Source organism: Ruditapes philippinarum, unplaced genomic scaffold (genome assembly GCF_026571515.1).
Source record: "Ruditapes philippinarum isolate M1 unplaced genomic scaffold, ASM2657151v2 ctg1039_1_1_1_1, whole genome shotgun sequence".
NCBI lineage: Eukaryota > Metazoa > Mollusca > Bivalvia > Venerida > Veneridae > Ruditapes > Ruditapes philippinarum.
The window spans coordinates 421132-441266 of record NW_026863170.1 but is presented as its reverse complement, the minus strand read 5'-3'; the positions used below and the strand labels follow the sequence as shown (position 1 = coordinate 441266).

The 20135-nt window shown below is 30.3% G+C and overlaps 1 protein-coding gene across 2 annotated transcripts; it reads right to left on the bottom strand.

Annotated features, from left to right (window-relative positions):
- Positions 1 to 348: 348 nt before the first annotated feature.
- LOC132721318 (furin-like protease kpc-1) lies at positions 349 to 18603 on the bottom strand (the record flags this gene model as incomplete). 2 transcript variants are annotated; one of them, XM_060705601.1, is given in 15 exon segments in its annotated part: positions 349 to 416; positions 1758 to 2044; positions 2829 to 2946; positions 3539 to 3654; positions 4670 to 4770; positions 5151 to 5357; positions 6131 to 6321; positions 6972 to 7057; positions 7480 to 7547; positions 7903 to 8031; positions 8357 to 8446; positions 8933 to 9049; positions 9366 to 9490; positions 10199 to 10294; positions 18366 to 18603. In XM_060705601.1, coding segments are annotated over 15 exon segments (1824 nt in total), but the record flags the coding sequence as incomplete, so codon positions are not given.
- Positions 18604 to 20135: the final 1532 nt, after the last annotated feature.

Genomic DNA, 20135 nt, shown 5'->3' with positions numbered 1-20135 from the left:
TTTTTACTTTTAATTATGTGCTAACAAACAAGTGATCAAAAACATTTTAAACTTTTTCCTTGTTCTTCCCGCCAGGGACAACGCTACAAGGAGGTTCTGACATCATTAAGACACAATGAAAACCATACTGTCTCATTTAGTACTCTCGGGCGTTGCACTATTATTTTCCTCCATGCATAGACTCTATCAAACCCTTCTTCTATTTTCATGTAATTTTGTTGTGATTAATGCTGCCGAGGAATTACTCTTATTGATTTGTAGGAATCATTTTCACATATTCCTCAGAAACGTTTTGGTGAGCATTTTTATATACATTAAGTATTATGTTTATGTTTATGCAATACCTGAAGGAATTCCATCTGCGGGGTTTGTAGCAGTACCATATAGACCAATAGCCCACTCGACTAGGTGCAAGTCTGTAAGTAAACAAACTAACAACTATGCAATGTGATATGCGTAATAAAGGCCACATTATGATCATAAACCAATAGTATCTACCATTATTTGAAAAGGCAATCATGGATTTATAACAATAAAGTCATAGAACATCTTATCACACCTAGAAAAGTTGAATATACAAGAATTGTTCATAAAAATATCAAAATGTAAACAAAGTAGTATATTTGACTTCCATTAAAAGTATATAATCACTACAGCCGTGCTTATTACGAAATGGCAACAGAAGCAAAAGATGATTGAGGTTATTGGCAAATAATGAATGAAATACTTATACCGGACACCAAAAATAAAAAGCTTTTAAGAAATAAAAACAAAAGCATTTCTCCTTGGGCATAATGGACCTTTAAATATATTAAATATTTGAAAAAAAGAAAAGAAAATAATTGTGACACAAAACAGTATAAAAGAAGAAAGTATGCTGTTATTCGTGACAAATAATGGATGCGGATAAAATATTTATATAAAAAAGGGATTTCCATTCAGATGTTTTCATCGATATGCAGCCTCATTTGCATCTTTGGATCAGATGAGCATCTTCTTAGTTACTGTTTTTCTTTTCGTTCCATACGTTAAGATATCAAAACTAAAGACTTAACAGAATAAATGTCTTCATGTTTCTTTCTGTCAACTGCTAAAGTGTTTTTTATCCTATAAACTGGATCTATGAGCTGCCGATCGCAATATAAGACAGAATATATTACAGGCGTTTATTCAGCCAAAATTATAGCACAGAAATTAAATCAAAGTTATAGTCAACTTGATATCGTAATCATTTCTAAGAAACATCTTTAAACAAAACAATTTACATAACAGTTGGATTTTTTATTACACTGATTTTCTGTTGATAAAGTGCATGTCTGACAAATTTAGCTGTAGCAATCACCCTCAGCTTTATCAGACACCCTATCAATACATTTTGAAATAAAAGGAAGAGAATGGAATAATTTACCTCTACTAGTTTAAAAATATTAAACTGACACACTTATTTGGATTTTAAACTCTCTCTTACATTTAAATAAAAACATTGGTGAATATTTCTTAAATATATGATCCTTTGCGCACGGCTTAAACAGGTTTTGTTGGTTTTTTTTTTAAATTTAAAGAAAAAAGCGCATATTAAAACTGGCAGAGCTTCGCATTTGGTTTTGTTTACATTGCCTGATAAATTTTGTATTATCAGACACTAGCATGGTATTCTCTTTTTTTACATACATCTTTAAATTAAGATAAAGGACTAAACTATTTTTGAAATATTCATGATAGGTCTACAAAATTAAGATAAGAATGAAAATATTTACCCATGCCCTCATAGACAGGATAAATTGTTAGGGCCCATTCCCCATTCGGATCTTCACCCCAGTTATGAACAGACATGAATATTGATGTTGTATACTCCGTTACGTTATCGTACACACGTCTGGGAAGAAGCAAACTTTCAGTTCCCATTGGAGATATTAAGTAAAATTCCACATCGCCTCGATATGAGGTGTTATACTTAATAAACACCTCAAGATGTTCAAGATATTTTATGTAACAGTTTGAGATTATGGATGCCTCATCGAATTCCTTTACATTTGTCTCATACCTGGAAATATTAACAAAAGAACGATAAGTTAAGAAACACTCCGGACAAATGAGATATTATATATTGATACTGAATACTGAATTCTGTTGAACGAGTGCAAAGTTGTCAGAGCTCAATTGAAGGCGGCGGTAGCCGAGAATGTTATAGGTTTTTTCAGCTGTGTGCAATATTCGGATTTTGAACTCTCAAAAATGTAAAGAAGGCTATAGGTAGAGTATGATATACTTTAGATATACTTTTCTATTCTGAAAATGGAATGGTATAGTATTTATATTTCACGTTTATTTTTTTGGACTCTGGAAATTAAAAAAACGAAGCTGAATTGATAAGATTGCATCCTAATGGTAAATCAAGTGTTGCAAACGATGACTATTTATCTTATTACGTGTGAAAAATAAAGCTAAAAATCTGAAAATTAAACACACGGGGCTCTTGATAATATCATATCATGTCACATCTCGCCAAGTTTTGTTGTATACTTACATTACATAATATTGTGTACATGACTGTACATAAGCTAACCTGACAGCAGCGAACATCCGTATATTTAAGTGTTGTTTTTCCTTTTACAGAATAAACTTGCAAAAACTATTTCTTTCGTGAAGTTAATGTTAAGAACTTTAGATTCATATTCCGAAGCTGGATTCGGGCTAGGATTTGGTACTGGAAGCGTCTACAATGCATCCGTAGAAGTTATAACAACTTTGATGTGTTTACTTGCTGAGAGATCGGAAGTATGAGGGTACAGGAGGGTGATTAGCAGATATAGAAATAACATTTTTACCAATCAATGAAGACATTCCCTGTGCTACAGGATATTCTAGGTGGTGAAGGCGGCCAATTTGGTGCATTTTCAACCATTGCTTTTGCATCAATTAAGCCAAACCCAAAGTAAAGGCTAACTGAAAATGTTGAAGTTAGAATCGACAAAATGCAAAAACGATGATGTTCAAAATACGATTACCAGGAAATTAAAAAGTAAAAAACATAAGTAAGATATCAGTAACTTCAGAAGAGCTGACTTACTTGTGTAATCTTTGGTAAAAGACGTAACTGTTGTGAAACCATAAAGATATCAATTATCAAATCGTGTTTTAAACATGTTATTTGCACAATAACAATCTTAGTTCCTTCTAAAATCACAAATTTCTCAATATTAAGGAGTAATTAAGGTGTACAGGTTAATATTTATTCACAATTAAAATTTGACAAGTTCTGTATCACTAACTTTTTTCTACTTAAATATTTCCTTTTTCATTTAATCGCATGAAATAAAAGGAGACAAAAACTTTTGAATGTAGCAAACCTAAATTCGATATGATAATGTTTGATTAATACTCGCACTTCTGTCTGTGTGCGTGTCATTTATCAGTGAAATAGTTTTTCAATTTTGCTATGTTAATAACGATTCAATTTGTAAATTGTTCCCATTATCAATTGTTTCTGTTTCCGATTATTCCGTTTTAATAAAACAAAAAAATTATACTTAATCACCTTTCTTCCCGGCTCCATTTGTATAATACATATAAGCTTTTTCTTGTTGGTCTAGTGCTGAATTGTTCGAAAGTTCTACCAGCATATGTTGCACATCCCTCCAGGTCAGATCAGGGCTTGACGAAAAATATATTAAATATAACATTAGAATTTCACGCGCATCTACATGGTTATTGAGCAACCTTGAAGACGTAAAGAAAATTTCTTTGCCGTCTGTAAGTTTATACGAACTTATTTTAGTTTAATTGTGTTGGCAGCTATTTGAAACACTCGAGCAATGAGTGTAAAGTTTCTTTTTCACAGAAACAACCCACGTGGCCAGCAATCTTAAGATTACTAGCTCCACTCGTTAATCACTCAACCAAGCCACCACAAATGTGTTATGCTGGAAAAAGGAAACAAAGACGAAAATGCTGCACGCAAACTGATGATTAAAACATTTTCAAATAATCAAACTTATAAAAAAAATTTAAGATGTCTTATACAGTATAAATATTCAATCAACGTAAAATTATTCATGTGTCATTCATCAAGACAAAGACGACGTTAACATAACGCACCACCTTCACAAAACACCGGGAAACCGAGAAAACCCAGAAGCAAAGCTGGAAGATGACAAAACGAAGGGGTGGGAGACGTATTATGTGAAATGATAGATAAGGACTTTAAAGGCAGAATCAGTAATTAAAGGGATAATGGCTGTAAGGATCTTATCCCCGTCTCCAAGGGAAGTAATGATTTTATTTGCTAAAAAATCTACACACCAGCGTTATTTGGATGACAGTATGCACCTCATAGTAACCAAATTCAAAAATGGCTGAATTTTATGTACCAAGCTAGTAGGAAATTCCTTGCCTGTTGAAGAGATCCCAATATCAAAATACTCAGAGACAACCTGTCTCCATACTGTTACAATAGGACATTCAAAAGGTACCTCATTTATTTCGTAAGCAGTAAACCAAAATGTATTGCGGTTATTCCAAATGTACCGCTGTTACTCGAAGAAATGTACCGTAATTACTCGAAAGCAACCGTGTCATATGCATGCGTAAAATGGTTTTTATATATACATTGTAATATAGATCTTATTTGTTTGTTTCACTTTACATATGTGATAAATGCAGAACATACTTAGCTTCAAGTGTCAAAGCAATTATACCGGACACCTGTGGCGTTGCTGCGGATGTTCCATCAAAGTTATCCACACAGGTTGCGTCGGGACCTGTTGTTGTCTGAAAGAAGGAAAATATATATTTTATAAGGGACATTAATTTTAATTTGTTTACACTAAATGATAAGACATTTCTTTTGTTTGATTTTGAGAAAATTGTGTTATTGACTGCAAACAATGCAAATTGAATGATTAATTTTACTACGTATTTCGACCCTCGATAATTAAGTTCATACATAACAAACGAACTTTAAAGTGGTGCTGTCATAATTATAATACTAAAATGGTAAGTTTGCAGATGCCATACTTCAGACTGCAACATTATGGCATTCCTTGTCGTGGCAATGTTTGATTCAAAGTAATATATATATCTAATATCTTCAACTTAATTCGAATATTTGGTAATGTACACATTTAGAATGTAATCATAACTATACTTACAATGTTGAGTAAACCCTCATCACCGCTAAAAGCTGCCACAAGTATGGATGTACAAGGCTCACTGTACCACGGGCGAGCTCCATTCTCATTGACTGCAGCGACGGAAATCGTATACATGCTTCCGGAATACGGGTCGGCGTTGCAACTATCGGCTAGTCCACCATTTCCAGATGCAAATGTATAAATTGTACCCTTACCACCGCGTCCCTATAAATTGTTATTGTATAGTATAATGTTTAATTACAAAATAAGTATGTCACATGTATAAGATACATGTAAAATATTCGTTTACAACCTATATACCCAAGGCTATGTTAGTAACATATTTATCATAAGTACGCAAAACACATTATTTGCCATTATTTTTTCTCAGTTACTATCATAGAATGAAAACGATAACTGGTTGGCATTCCATGTAAACATAGGTAAACGTAACACAAATACTCCGTAAATGTAACTCCTTATATATATTCAAGCCCCGCATGATTACTATGTTGATGATGAGGATTAGGTTAGTAATGATGACGATGATGTGAAGGAAAGTGATGTATTAATCGAACGAACGGTTAAACGAGATTGCAGGGTAGTGGAAAGTAGGGATATTTGTGAAATTCTGAATGCATATGCGATGCAAATGCTGTGGTACGGAGAATAAATGAATTCAAGTGCCTTTAAATATATTTTTCAATACCTGTTTAATCAGAATTACTTAAAACACTGATTGTTTTGTGCGAAATCCCTATCGTTATTTTACCAAATAGATTAACGCTATGCTAGAGCCCGAGAAAAATACTACATTCTTCATGATTTTTGTTACTCAAACCAAATAGACGATCTTCACCAACTTGATTATTCTCTAAAACTATGTCATTTTTTCACAAACTGTTGAATGAAATGAAAGCAATTGCAGTCATCACTGCACAGCTGCACATACATAAATGATTTGCTACCTTAAAAACAGCTCAATCTTATTAATTTACCTCTTTTATTGTCAGCTCAAATGCGTCCTCTAGAATTGGATCAAGAGTCTCCATGGCAATGCCATCGTCATCAGGTCCCCAACTGTTACTATAAATATCAATATATTCATAATTGTGTGTCAGTGACATAGCTTCTACAGACGGTATCGATCTAATGTCATCATCGAAGGGTGTGCCAAGCGACCGAAAGCCTAGAATAGAAAGTAGTAACATTGAAAAGAACATGTAATCACGTTTATCCATAAAGAAAGATACAAAAAGTGAATGAACTAATGCATAAAAAGAATTTAACGATTAAAATAAAAAAGTGTTAAAATTAATATTTATCCTTTGTGCGTCCTTTAAGTCGATTTTCACTGGACAAAAATACACGGTTGCTTCAAATTTATAAATATCAATCGTTTTGCTTATGTGGATTGTTTGCTGAATGTTAAATTTTGTTTCTTAACAAGAATTAATGTGAGCATGTTTTTAATTAGGATGATCTTGTAGATTATTTATAGGTTCCTTATTTCTGATAAATGTCCTTCTGACATCAAAGATTAAATTCAGAAAAGCGGCAAGTACCCGATTTCCGTACGGTAAAGTTTGTTTAAATTTTACATACAGGTGTTATCTGACCTATATTGTCAATTTTTCAGTTTCTTATAGTGCTCGTTAGGATGGTCATACCTTATTAAGTAAAACAATTCGGAGGTAATTCAAGTCTGTTAAAAGAGCTTTGACACATCGTATGCATTGGCCGCCTTTTTTGAAATATTGCTTGCGAAATATCATTACAGTTTAGTCATATAACTCGTCAAAGCTCTTCAAAACTATATTAAATGTTTGATTATAATACCTATCATTGTGCACTCGTATGCTGTCCCAATTATACAATTTGTATTTTTTACAGCGCCCACGAGACCCGCACAGTTGGTGCCGTGACTGAAGTAAAAATGTTGCATCATGGAGCAAGTGAGATACAGATAAAACAGTCCAATGTTCATTTTTAGCATCAGCAAATTCTTTTGAACCTTTACTATAAATAGTGTAGCATGAAATAATTAGAATGGAATCTGTTGTTGGTATATAAATAATTTGTACAAATGTATATACGTGCAAGATGAAAAGGATAAAATGAAAAGATAATTTTTTGTTAATAATACATTTATTTCAAAATTGAACTGCTTACAATTGAAATGAACAATAACTATTAAAGAAAAATATACGTAATGAAAGTTTTCTCTCTCATTATTTTGCTCGCAGAATGCGTTTAAGGACATTGCTAAATATATTTTGATACCGGCCATTTTTAATATTTAAGTGTCAGAATAATGCACAAATTATCAAAACATTATCTTACATACCCGTCGCCTTCGTCCTTGTGTGATGCATCATCAACTTCCTTTACGAAATCATAACTTAAAGAAAAGTTCTGAAATTTAGAAAAAAAATGTTTTCGATTTTATTTCGCGAGTGCTGATCTAATAACATTTGGAATGAAGATGTTAATACTGATCAAAAGAGTTTCAATTGCAGTTTCTTTCTCATTTGTATTTTATCTTTTAATAAATATATTTCTTAATTCAAAATAAACTTATGAAATGTAAAAATAAAATAATGTTGGTTGTCAATTTTCTTTTTCATTGCCCTGTACAAGTGTTATCAGCTCATGCGTGAAAGAGGAAGCTAAGCAATCGTTTATGTCGTTAAATTTGTTTTATTATTACAACTGATTTGTTTCTTTGTATTAATACTTGTCATTTCGTTTTAAAACTTTGAATACTTACGTAGTTATTAATCAAATCTGGGTGGTCACCATCAACCCCGTCATCATTTATGGCAACGACTATTCCATTTCCGGTATAACCCATTTCCCAAGCTTTGTGAACGTTCATATTTGGTCTATGTGTTGGTTGCTTTCATAAAAAATGCATGTAAATTCTGATGACGTAAAATTTATTGACTTTATAGATATCATGATAAAGATAAAATTTATAAGAAACAAGGCATGTGATCATTGTAGTACAAACGAAAAATGTAACATTCGTTTGAAATAATATGTCAGAAACATATTTAGTAGACGACGTATACGTAGCAAAAGGCGATGAATTGGAGATAAAAAAAGTCTTAAAGATAAAGAATTTTATACGCATTACAAAGGAAATAAAACTGAAGGGTGTGCACGAAACATCATAAATTAGCCGCAGCAAAAATTACAAATCAGGTAGCTGATTTACTTACCATATTCCATTGGTTTGGCCATTCCTTGTCATTAATTGTCAGTTGACGTTTAGAACGTTTCCGGTACTTTTCTTGTTCTATGTATTTTACCTGCATTAGAATCACATCCAAATCTTTCATGAGTAATAAGTGTTTTACCTTTAGTATCAATTTGGTGATATCAATAATTGTTATTGAACTTTTCACACTACTTGTACTTAGTAACAGCTTTAAAACTATTCTTTCACGTATTTAATATAACCTCTCTCATACATGTACTTCTCTGTTTCTTTTGGGATAATTTATTGAAACCGCATAAGGTTGAGATAGGGGCGCGAGAAGATGTCGTGTTTTCCATTTTCAGTTATGAACAAACTGTAAAGTAAAAAGCAGTCTGCGATTTGTTGATTGATGAATCTGATGGTCTTAATTATCATCTAAAATTCATTCCTACATTTCACTGTAGATTTTTTCAGTTATAAAAGTCTCGGGATTCTTGAAGTTGCCAACAAGAAGTAATAACATATGTATATGTGCAAAAAACAAATAGTGAAAAAAATGAATATTGGAACAACTAATAAGAAAAAGATGGCATACCTTACTGTCAATTCGTTTGGCTTTACTCAGACTTATATGAAGATCTGGAACATCAATTGGGACAAGAGAGTTGATATTAGAATGTGGAATTCTGAAAATGTACCACTCTCCAAATGCCTATAAAATTGAAATAAAATGTTTCCTGTAAATAACGTACATTTAATTTTTCATAATTGAGATTTGTTTGTTTTTGGTACTCAAACTATATCACACATGTATCAGATTTGAAGTTGAGGGTTGCTTAGGAGCATCACTCCTTTTTATTGTATATAAATAATTCATGTTTGCTTTTGAAAAGTCACTATAAATTAAGGTAGTCTCATTTCTGAAAATATTGAAAAACGATCTAACTATGGGGAGATTAGACTCATTCGAGACATTCATATAATTGCAGATTACAAATATAAGAAGTTGTTAATTCAATTTAGCATGCCTTTTTGTGAAATTCTAAACCTAGTCCTTTTCCAAACTCTTCCACTTCGTTCTGAGTTCCTTCATACTTAATTATAACTGTTCTACTTCTTGGGTTGTCTACTTTATCCAAGCTGTCATGTATTTCTGTAAATGAATGAAGCAATGTACTATACTGATATATTGAAGTTAAAATTTTTCTTCTGAAATAATTTAACGAAATATGTCAGGCGTTTTGTATTCCTGGTGTGCATATACATACATTCTCACCGCAAAAATGCACAAAAGATTTATGCCTGACAAACGAATGAATTTTAACTTCTTAAGATACGATAAACATGAATTTTATAACGTTTACTCAGGCATAAGGTTTAAGATCAATTTAGATTCTTAGCTGAAGATATTAGCGATAAAGATGAAATGATTTCTCATGAACGTATGAAAATGTAAACCAAGAAGTATTTGACTTCCATACAAAATATCGTACTAACAGCCAAAAAGCAATAGAAAAAGAATGTTCAGGTAATTGGCCAATGAGTAAATTTTTGGAACACCATAGAAATACACCAAAAAAAGAAATCTTTTAAGAAATAGAATTTATATTTTACAAAGAGCGTTTTGCCTGAAAATACACATTTTTTACTTTCTTAAGAACGGCAAACATGAATTTTATAAAGTAATATCTAATAAGCAGTCAAGATTGTGTTATTTGTCAAATGTATGCAAACCAATACATGAGAAACCTGATCCATGAGTAAACCATAAAACCATTATTTGAATAATCAGCATACCGGTACACAGTAATTCATAGAAAATAAATGTTTTAAATTTGAATATCTAAAACTAGAAAATCACCTATTGCAAAAACAACGATAGGGAGTAGAATGCACAATACAACAGAGCTCGTCCATGTCGTCAGCGACATTTTCATTGAAGTTATCACACGGAAATCTGCAATAACAAGAGAAATGATTCATCAAACGCTATCGTTACAATTTTTGTCATTGAAATGAAACGACATAAAAAGTATTGATAAAATGTGAATTCACATGAAATCTTATTTACATGAGTTGTTCAATGTAAGCGTTTGTAAAAAGACATGGTTCTTGTTGTATGCCAGCATATATAACAGTGTTGTAATATAATATTAACACAAGAGTAGCAAACGGGTTGAATCATTAGCTCTTACAAAGTTTGCAAATGGTTCGTCTCGTCCGTCATGACTTCGATATGTCCATTGACAGTACGATAATAAATGTAAAAAATATAAAAAAATATTCGTTTTTTAAATCCACAAAGGCTCGTGTGTCGAATGTGTCGAAATGTTTTGGAGTATGATGACATTCTTCTTTTTTCGTCATTGACTATTTACTCATGCATTCGTGTCTTTCACATTTTCTGTGTAAGCACCTTACATAAAACTCTTTTTCCGTTTACTATGACACTGTCATCAGTCCTCATAATCACTGCGCAGTTAATACGGATTGAAAATAGTTCTATCATGAACAAAAACAGGGCGTTTTGTTTCATTTGTATATCGAGTAACAAATTTAATGTATTTCTATTGTTCTATTATTGATTAATTGTATACAGTATGTAATTCAAATGTATTTGTCTGTCAAAAGTTGCACTTTGCTCATGAATATTCATCTGAAAAAGTATACCCAACATGCATTTGTAGAGTATGAATATTCATCAAATTTTTAATCATATATTTATAATATAGAATACGACCAAGATGGATATCATAGCATCTTTGTCCATTTACTAAAATAATATACATTTATAAATACTTAAGGTTCCGTCATACATTTTTATTTTGTATTTCGGTTACTTTCTTCAGTTGCTTTGATCATCAAATGTACATTTCTCTTTTGCTTTATGTGTAAATAATACTCGTTTTGATTTGTTTACACCAAAAGTAAGGTCATAAGCTTAACAAGCCCTTTTATGGCTTTGATGGCAGTGGATAATCAGCGAGGAAGAAGTTGTAAAAATGCATTGATTTTAATAAAACACACACAATTATACTAAAGGACAATGAAAACGCACGGTCGAGATTATTGCATTTAAACAAGGAAAATATATTTCTTTTAAATATTTTTTCACAGTTTCATAAAACCGAATGCATTCCGATCATTTAGATACCAAAGATATAAAAATGATAGCATTTTAATGAAGTAATTGCATAATAAAGACAGTACTCGAAAAATCAAAAGTAACACTTTTGGCTAATTGTGATAAGATCACAACAGAAAAATAGATTGAACCATTATATTGTTACTTTATGAAACGAAATTATTTATTTTTTTAAACTTGTTTTTTTAATTCACACCTTTTTAGAAATGTTAAACACAAATGAGCAATTAAAATCTTTATGAAAATGAATAATAAACTATGCCAATGGTAAGTTTTAGAAATCGTAAAAGCTCACATGGAATATGCATATACAAAATGCACACACTTTTCCTCTATAAAAGGTGCTTAATTACAAACACTGCTGAAGACTTGCTAGCAAATTGAATTTAATGGTTCTACAAAGAAATAACCGCTGGTTAGATTTAGGATAGATTCAGTCTGGCCTATCTTACAAAAAGAGCACCAACCGTTTTGGTATCTATCGGTCTTCACCAGCGTTTTCGCAGTACACTACAGGCCGAATGGCGTCAGATTCCACAGATTCCGCACCCGACGATGTACATCTGTAAGAGACTCTGATGGAGGACATTGTCGTTTATAAAGATCCCGACGGTGACATTACGAATAGACATGTATGAGTGACTTTGTTCTGGATTTTTATTTTGGTTTTTGCCTTTGTGAAATTTGCGTTACTGTGATGAAAAAGTGTGATTTTGGGATTTTCACCTTGTGTTCTTCGATTTACTGGTGAACATTTGCTTTCAAACATTTTGAATTATTTTCAGTTGTTAAGTTTGCTTTTTGTATTAAAGTTATGATATATATCTAATGAAGTCGTTAGTGTTTTGTTTTCATGTAACAAAATGCAAATAGTTCGGGAGTGCGTTTTCATTGTCCTTAAGTATATAATAGACTACTTTACAATGTATATACAACTTTGATAACCTGTTATAACTAAAATATGCGGCATTCATCCAAATGTATCGTATATCAAAAATCAATTTTCGCAATAAATATAAAGAGAATGTAAAATTATATACAAAACCTTGTTGATCTTTTTGATATTTGATTAATTAAATTAAGTAATATTAAGTAAAAAATGCATATCTGCGTCCATAGCCTGTTGAATTTGTGTAGTTGATTTACAAAGTTTTGGATTTTGAAAAGTCCATTTAACGTGTAAGAGGTAGCATTATGAAAATACAAAAAATTGAGTGACAAGCAGCATGGAGCCTAATCAGACTTCACGAACGTGAAGATTGGTTTGACTCTTTACTATTGGCAAAGAATTATCACTTTCTGATACAGTAGATTATATTTAATTATGGGTAAATAAGCAACAAGGAAACAGCAACATTTGAATACTAAAAGACTTACCTAATAGTAGTATAAATTCATATCATGCACAGGTTTACAAAAACTAATCGATGACAGTAAATGCAAATTGTATTTGACTTCGAAATAGAGTCAGATATTAAATAATAGAAGAAAATTGCTCATTATTTTGCATTTATAATTTAAATGACATTTTGCTACTTGTTATAGTAATTGTCTTAAATTCATTAAAGGCTATCCACTGAGGTCTCAAGGTAAAACATGAAATTTGGCAATCTCACACCTATCAGATGGAGCCGTAAAAATGGATGATTTGAAAAAAAATAATAAAAAAATTAAAAAAATGAATATAATTCTGTGCGATTCATGGCCTGATTGTAGCTAAAAAGGTTTGAACGCTTTTCAATTTTAGGTCAGGTTCCGTAATAAAAAATGTTTTGGAAAAAAAACGAAGTAAGCGAATTATCTGAAATATTGCCCATATGTTATTTGTATAGATGTACATCTAATGGTGTACAATCGTGAAAAGAAATGTATTTCCAGACCCGACATTGTCAAAATACGTCAGTGGAGTCCCTTTAATATCAATATGAAATCTTAAAAAAATAATACATTATAAATATTACAATCAATAACAAATCAATGAATGTCAAATACAGAGCATCATTTAACATTATTTCATTAGAAAAGCTTATCACGCACAGTATTTATTATATTCAACTATATTCATAAAAAGCTAAAACAAGTACTTACTTGTCTACAAATAATTCTTAAACAAAAAACCAACGAATTTTTTTTGTATTTCCGCATTTTCATTAATACGTAGAGTAAATGTCGTATTTATATGATGTCTTCAGGCACAATACATTTTCAAATTATAGTTTATTTCTTGTTGGAAAGCAATAACTTCACAAATGTTGTATGTCCTCAGAATTTATGATTTTCTACCTTTAAATATCAGATACTTATTGAACACGTGACTTATTCTAATGATATGTGTCTGCCATCATTTATAGGTAGCATAATAAAATCGATCAGACAGTATTGCCTTATATTGTTTTATATCATGTGGCATCTAAATCCACACTTAGTAAAACTTGTATTTTATACTGACAGAATTGATATAACTTTAACATTTAACAGAAAACGTTCGTTCATAATTATTAACACAGTGTTAGGTTTCACAGTACTTTACATATAATAACAATTCCCTAACGATGGAATATTCTGTTTATATTATCATTTGATTATTGAAACGTATAGCATGTTCAAAACTCATTAATACGAATGTTAGAAGGGAGTATCGTTTTTGTGTTGTTTATAGTCTAATTGTATATACATTACATACACACTTCATGCACATTATAACTTGTAGGCATGCGACGATCTTAAGCTTATAAACATTTTATAATATTTAAATCATTGAAATGTAAAGTATTTATGATACTGTACATAGTTTTAACATCTTTAGTTCCAAAAAGTATCAATATATTTGTTAATACATGCATTTGATAAACTCTTGTTTTTTTAAGGACAGGAAAGTGATGCTTACAAAAGACGTGTCTTATAGAATTCTTTTTCGTCGAGTAACGTTTTGTCCGGAATTCGACGCAAATCAGGTTACGCAAGATGACGAAAAACTGTTATAAAGATAAAAATAAAAAATAAAACTCAATGTTGTTGAAAAAGATTTTAAGTACAAACGAAACAAAGTAACTGTTATCAGCAAGTCCTTGACTTTTGTATAAGTACACATAATCAGAAGTCTATGTTTAGGATATCATATAGCAATGATAAAGTTATAACATTTTTAATTAGTATTTTATGACAAAAATCACTACGAATGGTTAAAAATGAATAGTGGCTTACGTTGTTTACTGTGATAATTGTCTTCTAGTATATAAATCCACACCTTGTGAAAATATTTTAAAGAATCAATGATCTTAACTTTTGTACTATTTTGTACATTTATAACAATACTATGTAAAGTTTGCGATACTTTGAATGAATACAATAAATAAAGCAATCTCCTTGAATTTTGTTAATGTACACATAATCTACGATATTATATTACATTACAATATACAATTGAAGACCTATATTATGGTTGGTATTGAAAGTTATTACATTAACAAGAAGCATCTTATGACAAAAATCAATATACTTGATATGAAATTAATATTGTCTAGTGTTGCTTTCTGTCTTATAGTACAATCTATATATAAAAAAACATGTGTTAGTCTTTTTCTTTCAATATAATGTGGATTTAAGATAGACTTTATATAGGTCATTTATCTCTGAATTTCGTTAAAGTGCATACATGTCCTCTTTTTTAGAGTACTGCTATACTGCTAAATTATCTTGGGTATTGTGTTTGTCTGAAATATAAGCTGAAATATTGAAAAAACCAACATGCAAGGTTTAATTAAACAAAAACTTGAAAACAATAATTCGTGACCTTAGTGCAGTAATGGTTTATGTCCTTTTAAATTTAATAGGGGTTTACCAGTTATAAAGGTGACGAATGGATTTTCTGAAACATATAGTAAGTTGTCTGCACCAAAAAGGAAAAAAAAATATTACGCTTATACGAATTATGATTTTCTTAAGGTCTAAGCATAAATCGGTTTTTAAATCTGCAGTGAAGTGGTTTTCCACACCCACCCCGAGCCCCAACACACATCCAAAGCATGAATATCTTTCATAAGAAAAATCTATCACCGCAACAGTTCTTATACTTCTATCTAGGGTATAAATGCAGCTATTTGTAATTACGTACAATTATCTAAATGGCATACTTTCTCAATTATAAGGTTTTTATTAAATATTAACAATTGTACGTTAACTTAATCAAAGTCATAGAATATGTCTTTATAACAAATTAATTATTGCCGTTTCTGGATGGCGGCATACACAATTAACAAAAGATGACCATTTCTACCCATTCACTGCCTGTCCTACAATACTACATAAATTCGTCTTTTATTTCTGATGAAGAAACAAACTAATTGTAATATGTATATACATAGAATGAACGCCACAATTATCCAATGGCAATCGAGGTTACAAACTTGATGCGCAATACTGCTGGTGATTTTATATCTTACATATAACTTATGTTATATCATAAATGTCATTTAGTCAACCACAGAATGTAACATTAGCATTAATATTACATTAATATACTTCATGGTTAAGCAAATACGTATATTTAAAAAAACCTACTAGTATATTCACATATCGTAAGATTTATACGCTTTTTGTAAATCGTATTAAAGTTATTCATTTACAGATAGCATCACCTTTGTCAAGCTTGTAATATCAAAATACAGTTTTACAGAAAGATTTATTTTTTCAATTTTATTATATAGGTATGTAGTGTTTGCCGTTTAATTATTACTTTGTACATGTATATAATAGCTCTATATTATTGCATCAACATTTTTTCTTCAAGTATAGCAATAGTGTCTATCGTTTGTAAGTAAAACTTCTACACATTAGAAAATACTGGTATAACTTGTAATTAGTTTTGCAAGCTTTCATTTTTATGACTCAGATGGATAAATATTTTGAATTTTATGAAAACATTTCATAAGATTAGCTTTATACCCTAAAGTTTTAAAGATCATTATCAATTTTAATCAACAATAAAGAAGTCATGAAAGAAGAAAAAACGAGATATAATTACTAGTATGATTTGCTACAAGTAAAAGGTCACCAGCATTTAAAAATAATGTACAAGTATGTCGCAATGAAAGAAAGAAAGTCATGAGCGGGAAATTATTCCTAGAAAAGTTGCACGAAAAATCGGAAGCCGGGACTCGAATAACGGGTCTCTGGATTGCCGGTCCAGTTTAATGAAGTTAAAAATAATTTAAATATATAAGGCCAATTAGCACGAAGAAAAGCAACGGCCGCTGTGGTGTAGTGGATAGCATATTGGACTGGCAATCCAGAGATCTTTAATGTGTCATTATGTCTTCGATATTAAAATATATCTAATAATTTAAAGATTGACAGAAAATTAAAGAAATCATTATGCTGCTGTTGTTGCTGTTGTTGTATAAAACCGTATAAATGTATTACGTGTATAAATGTAAAAGTGTCATTCTGAATCTGTGCAATTGAAAGGGGAAAAATTTGCTATTTCATAAAAAATGGATTTAAAATACAGGTTGTAGGATCAAAATAAAGTCAGTTCCTGTGATACATTTTAGAACTTTCACGAAATTCTATAACACACATTTTGAATTCCCATGATATACATGGTGACGGTGAATTCCCATGATTTACAAAGTCTCTTATTCTTATTCATTTTCTAATAATTACGATTATGTTGATTAATAATACGTAAATATTGGTCTATGCGTTTTATTACGAATGATTAACACCGTTGATGATATTTCGTGTCCCATTGCAAATAGCTTCTATAATTTTGTATACTATTATAAAGCGTGAACAAAATTTTCAATAAATATAAACTCTCTGAATGAATTAATGCTAATATTTCACTATAATGTGAGACAATCAATTAGCAAGAGAGGCCGCGCACAAAGCCTACATTGCATTATCATGCCCATAATCAAAGTATGCGATCAAATTCCAAAGAAAAACATTTAAACGAGAAACCAAAATAACTTAATAATGAGACAGACAGGTGTCTGTTAAACTAAATAGTTTTGTTCGGTTAGGCGTGATATAATAATATAGAAAATAGCTTCGATTATGTTATAGAAATATAGAAACCTGGGAAAAAATTATCACATAACATACATAAATTCACATAAATTACCGGGTTTCAAAATAAATTGTTAAATATCACAGGTAAAGTTATAAAAACCTTTGTAAAGAATGTTAGCTGAAATGTACACTCTCCAACTAATGGCTTTGGTCATAGTTTATTTTTTAAACACTTTAGCAATGTTTTCTTTACAATCAAATAAGTTTAAACAATTTTATTCAAAATAATCCACTATTGATTAGTTTTGCAGTATGTTGCGCATTTTAAAGGATAAGATCTTTTTTGTAAGAGTTAGTTCAAAATTTCCAATCTGAGGAAAAACAACAACAAGAGAACAACAGAATTGAAGTCACTAAAACATTAGTAATCACATGAATGTGCACCCTTTACTCAAAAGCTAAACATTTTTATACAAAATTATGGATATGTCAATCAAAACAATGTGTTAACATCGAAACGCTTTTTGATACATTATGGGATAAAAAAAACAATATTTTTTTTACATTTTCAACTGTTTGACACAGAAGTCTGGTATTACCTATAGATAACAACATTTTTTCTATCAATTTATGCATTGTTTGGCATAACTTAACTAAAATAATTCTTCGTTTAAGCAACACAAATTTCTTTTAACACACGGCCCATGCACTGCGCACTTCAAAAGACTAACACATTGCAATACGCAAATGTGTGTATAATGTTCATGCAATTTTTGTAACCATATAAACGTTATACAAAGTTCTTTAACTTTGGCATTAATTTATATAATTTAAGCTTGTTAGTTGTGACCTAATTCAAAATGCTTACCTTTTAAAAAATATCTATTCCACATCTGCACATAATATCTATTGATGTTAAGATTATTTAGGTATTTGACATTTGGGGTAAACTTTTCAACGAAGGCAGTCGACTGCGAACGCGACACGCTATATACCCTGATATACCGTAGGAAACATTATATATTTATAGACTGAAATTAAACAATTAAAGAAATAATTTAATTGAAACGAATCCATCAACCGAGGTATTTATTCTTATTTGCTTGGATGGACAGTGTACTTCCAATTGATTCGTATCAAGATTTGCTCATTCATCCATTTCAGCGAATAAAGAGCAATTACATTGAAAACATAAAAGTTAAAAATTGTAGAAGTTTTGAAAAATAAAGGCATATTGACTGAATTAAGTTTATGCTGTAAAATACTCTTTTTTGCATAATATAGATGTTTGTTTAAAGTGACATTATGCCCATCTTAAGGTATAGAGTGAGCAAAGAGGTGAGAGTCAAAATAAATTTTCATTTTGCCATAATTCCTTTTGCTTTAGTGATTTACTTCGCATAAACAATAAATAACCACCGCATTCAAACGAAATTTAAGTAAATATCATTTAGAATTTACCTATAACGTTCAATTTATAAAAAGAGTGGGGCAGTCTTTTTATATTTTAGGCAGATTTTAAATTTTATCCTAAACATTTTCCAATATAATATGTTGGTCAAACATCATTTAAACAGTCAATTTTTTGAAATATAAAGTCAATTCAGCTCAACTTGACAATGAAGATATGAGCATAATGTCACTTTAATTAGCGAAAATGCATATTGTTAATTAAAAACTCGTATTATTGGTGGGGACGTCAAGATGCGTAAGAATATAACCTATATTTTAGTAATAAAAATGAACTTTTTTTTTAATTTAAAAATGTTTTTTTAAAGAACAGTACAAATTAGGAATCATCGCCATAAACGTAGTGAGTAGAGGTGATACCTCCTATATCATTTCTAAAAAACATCGTTGTTTATGGTATGAAAGCAAAACGAAACAAAAGTAAAGGAGGACCTATGAATATAATAATAATAATAATAATAATAATAATAAAAATAATAATAATAATAAAAAAAATAATAGTAGTAGTAGTAATAATAATAATAATAATAATAATAATAATAACACTAATAATAATAATAGTAATAATAATAAGAATAATAATAATAATAATAATAACACATATAATAATAATAATTAATAAGAATTCTGACCCATTGAATATGATGTGATATTCACCGGCAAATGTCATATTGACCGAGGCGATAGCCGGTGAATATCACATCATATTCAATGAATCATAATTCAATAGTTGTTTATTATATGATAAGCCTAAGATAAAAAAACACATGATCACAAAGTAAAGCCTAATATTAAAAAAACAAGTGTTAATAAAATAAAACCGTCTCATTAAATCAAATGAATTGAAGTCAGTTGATTTACACATCATGATCTAACTTATTGGATACCCTTTGCCGTTTCCGTAGTGTATGCATTAGAATGATAAATTTGAATTTAAAATAAAGATATTAAAAATTAGGGTCAATTACATTTGACATACTATTATTTTCATTCGATCAGTAAGAAAAAAATATTTTGTATCAATAAGAGTACTTACCTTGCAAAAAAAAAAAACATTATTGAACATTTTAGTTCTTTTGATTACATATAAAAACACATCAACCGGAAAGAACACCCATCAAGTCAATTAAGCACGATAAAATCATTGAACCAACACCAAAAAGATCAA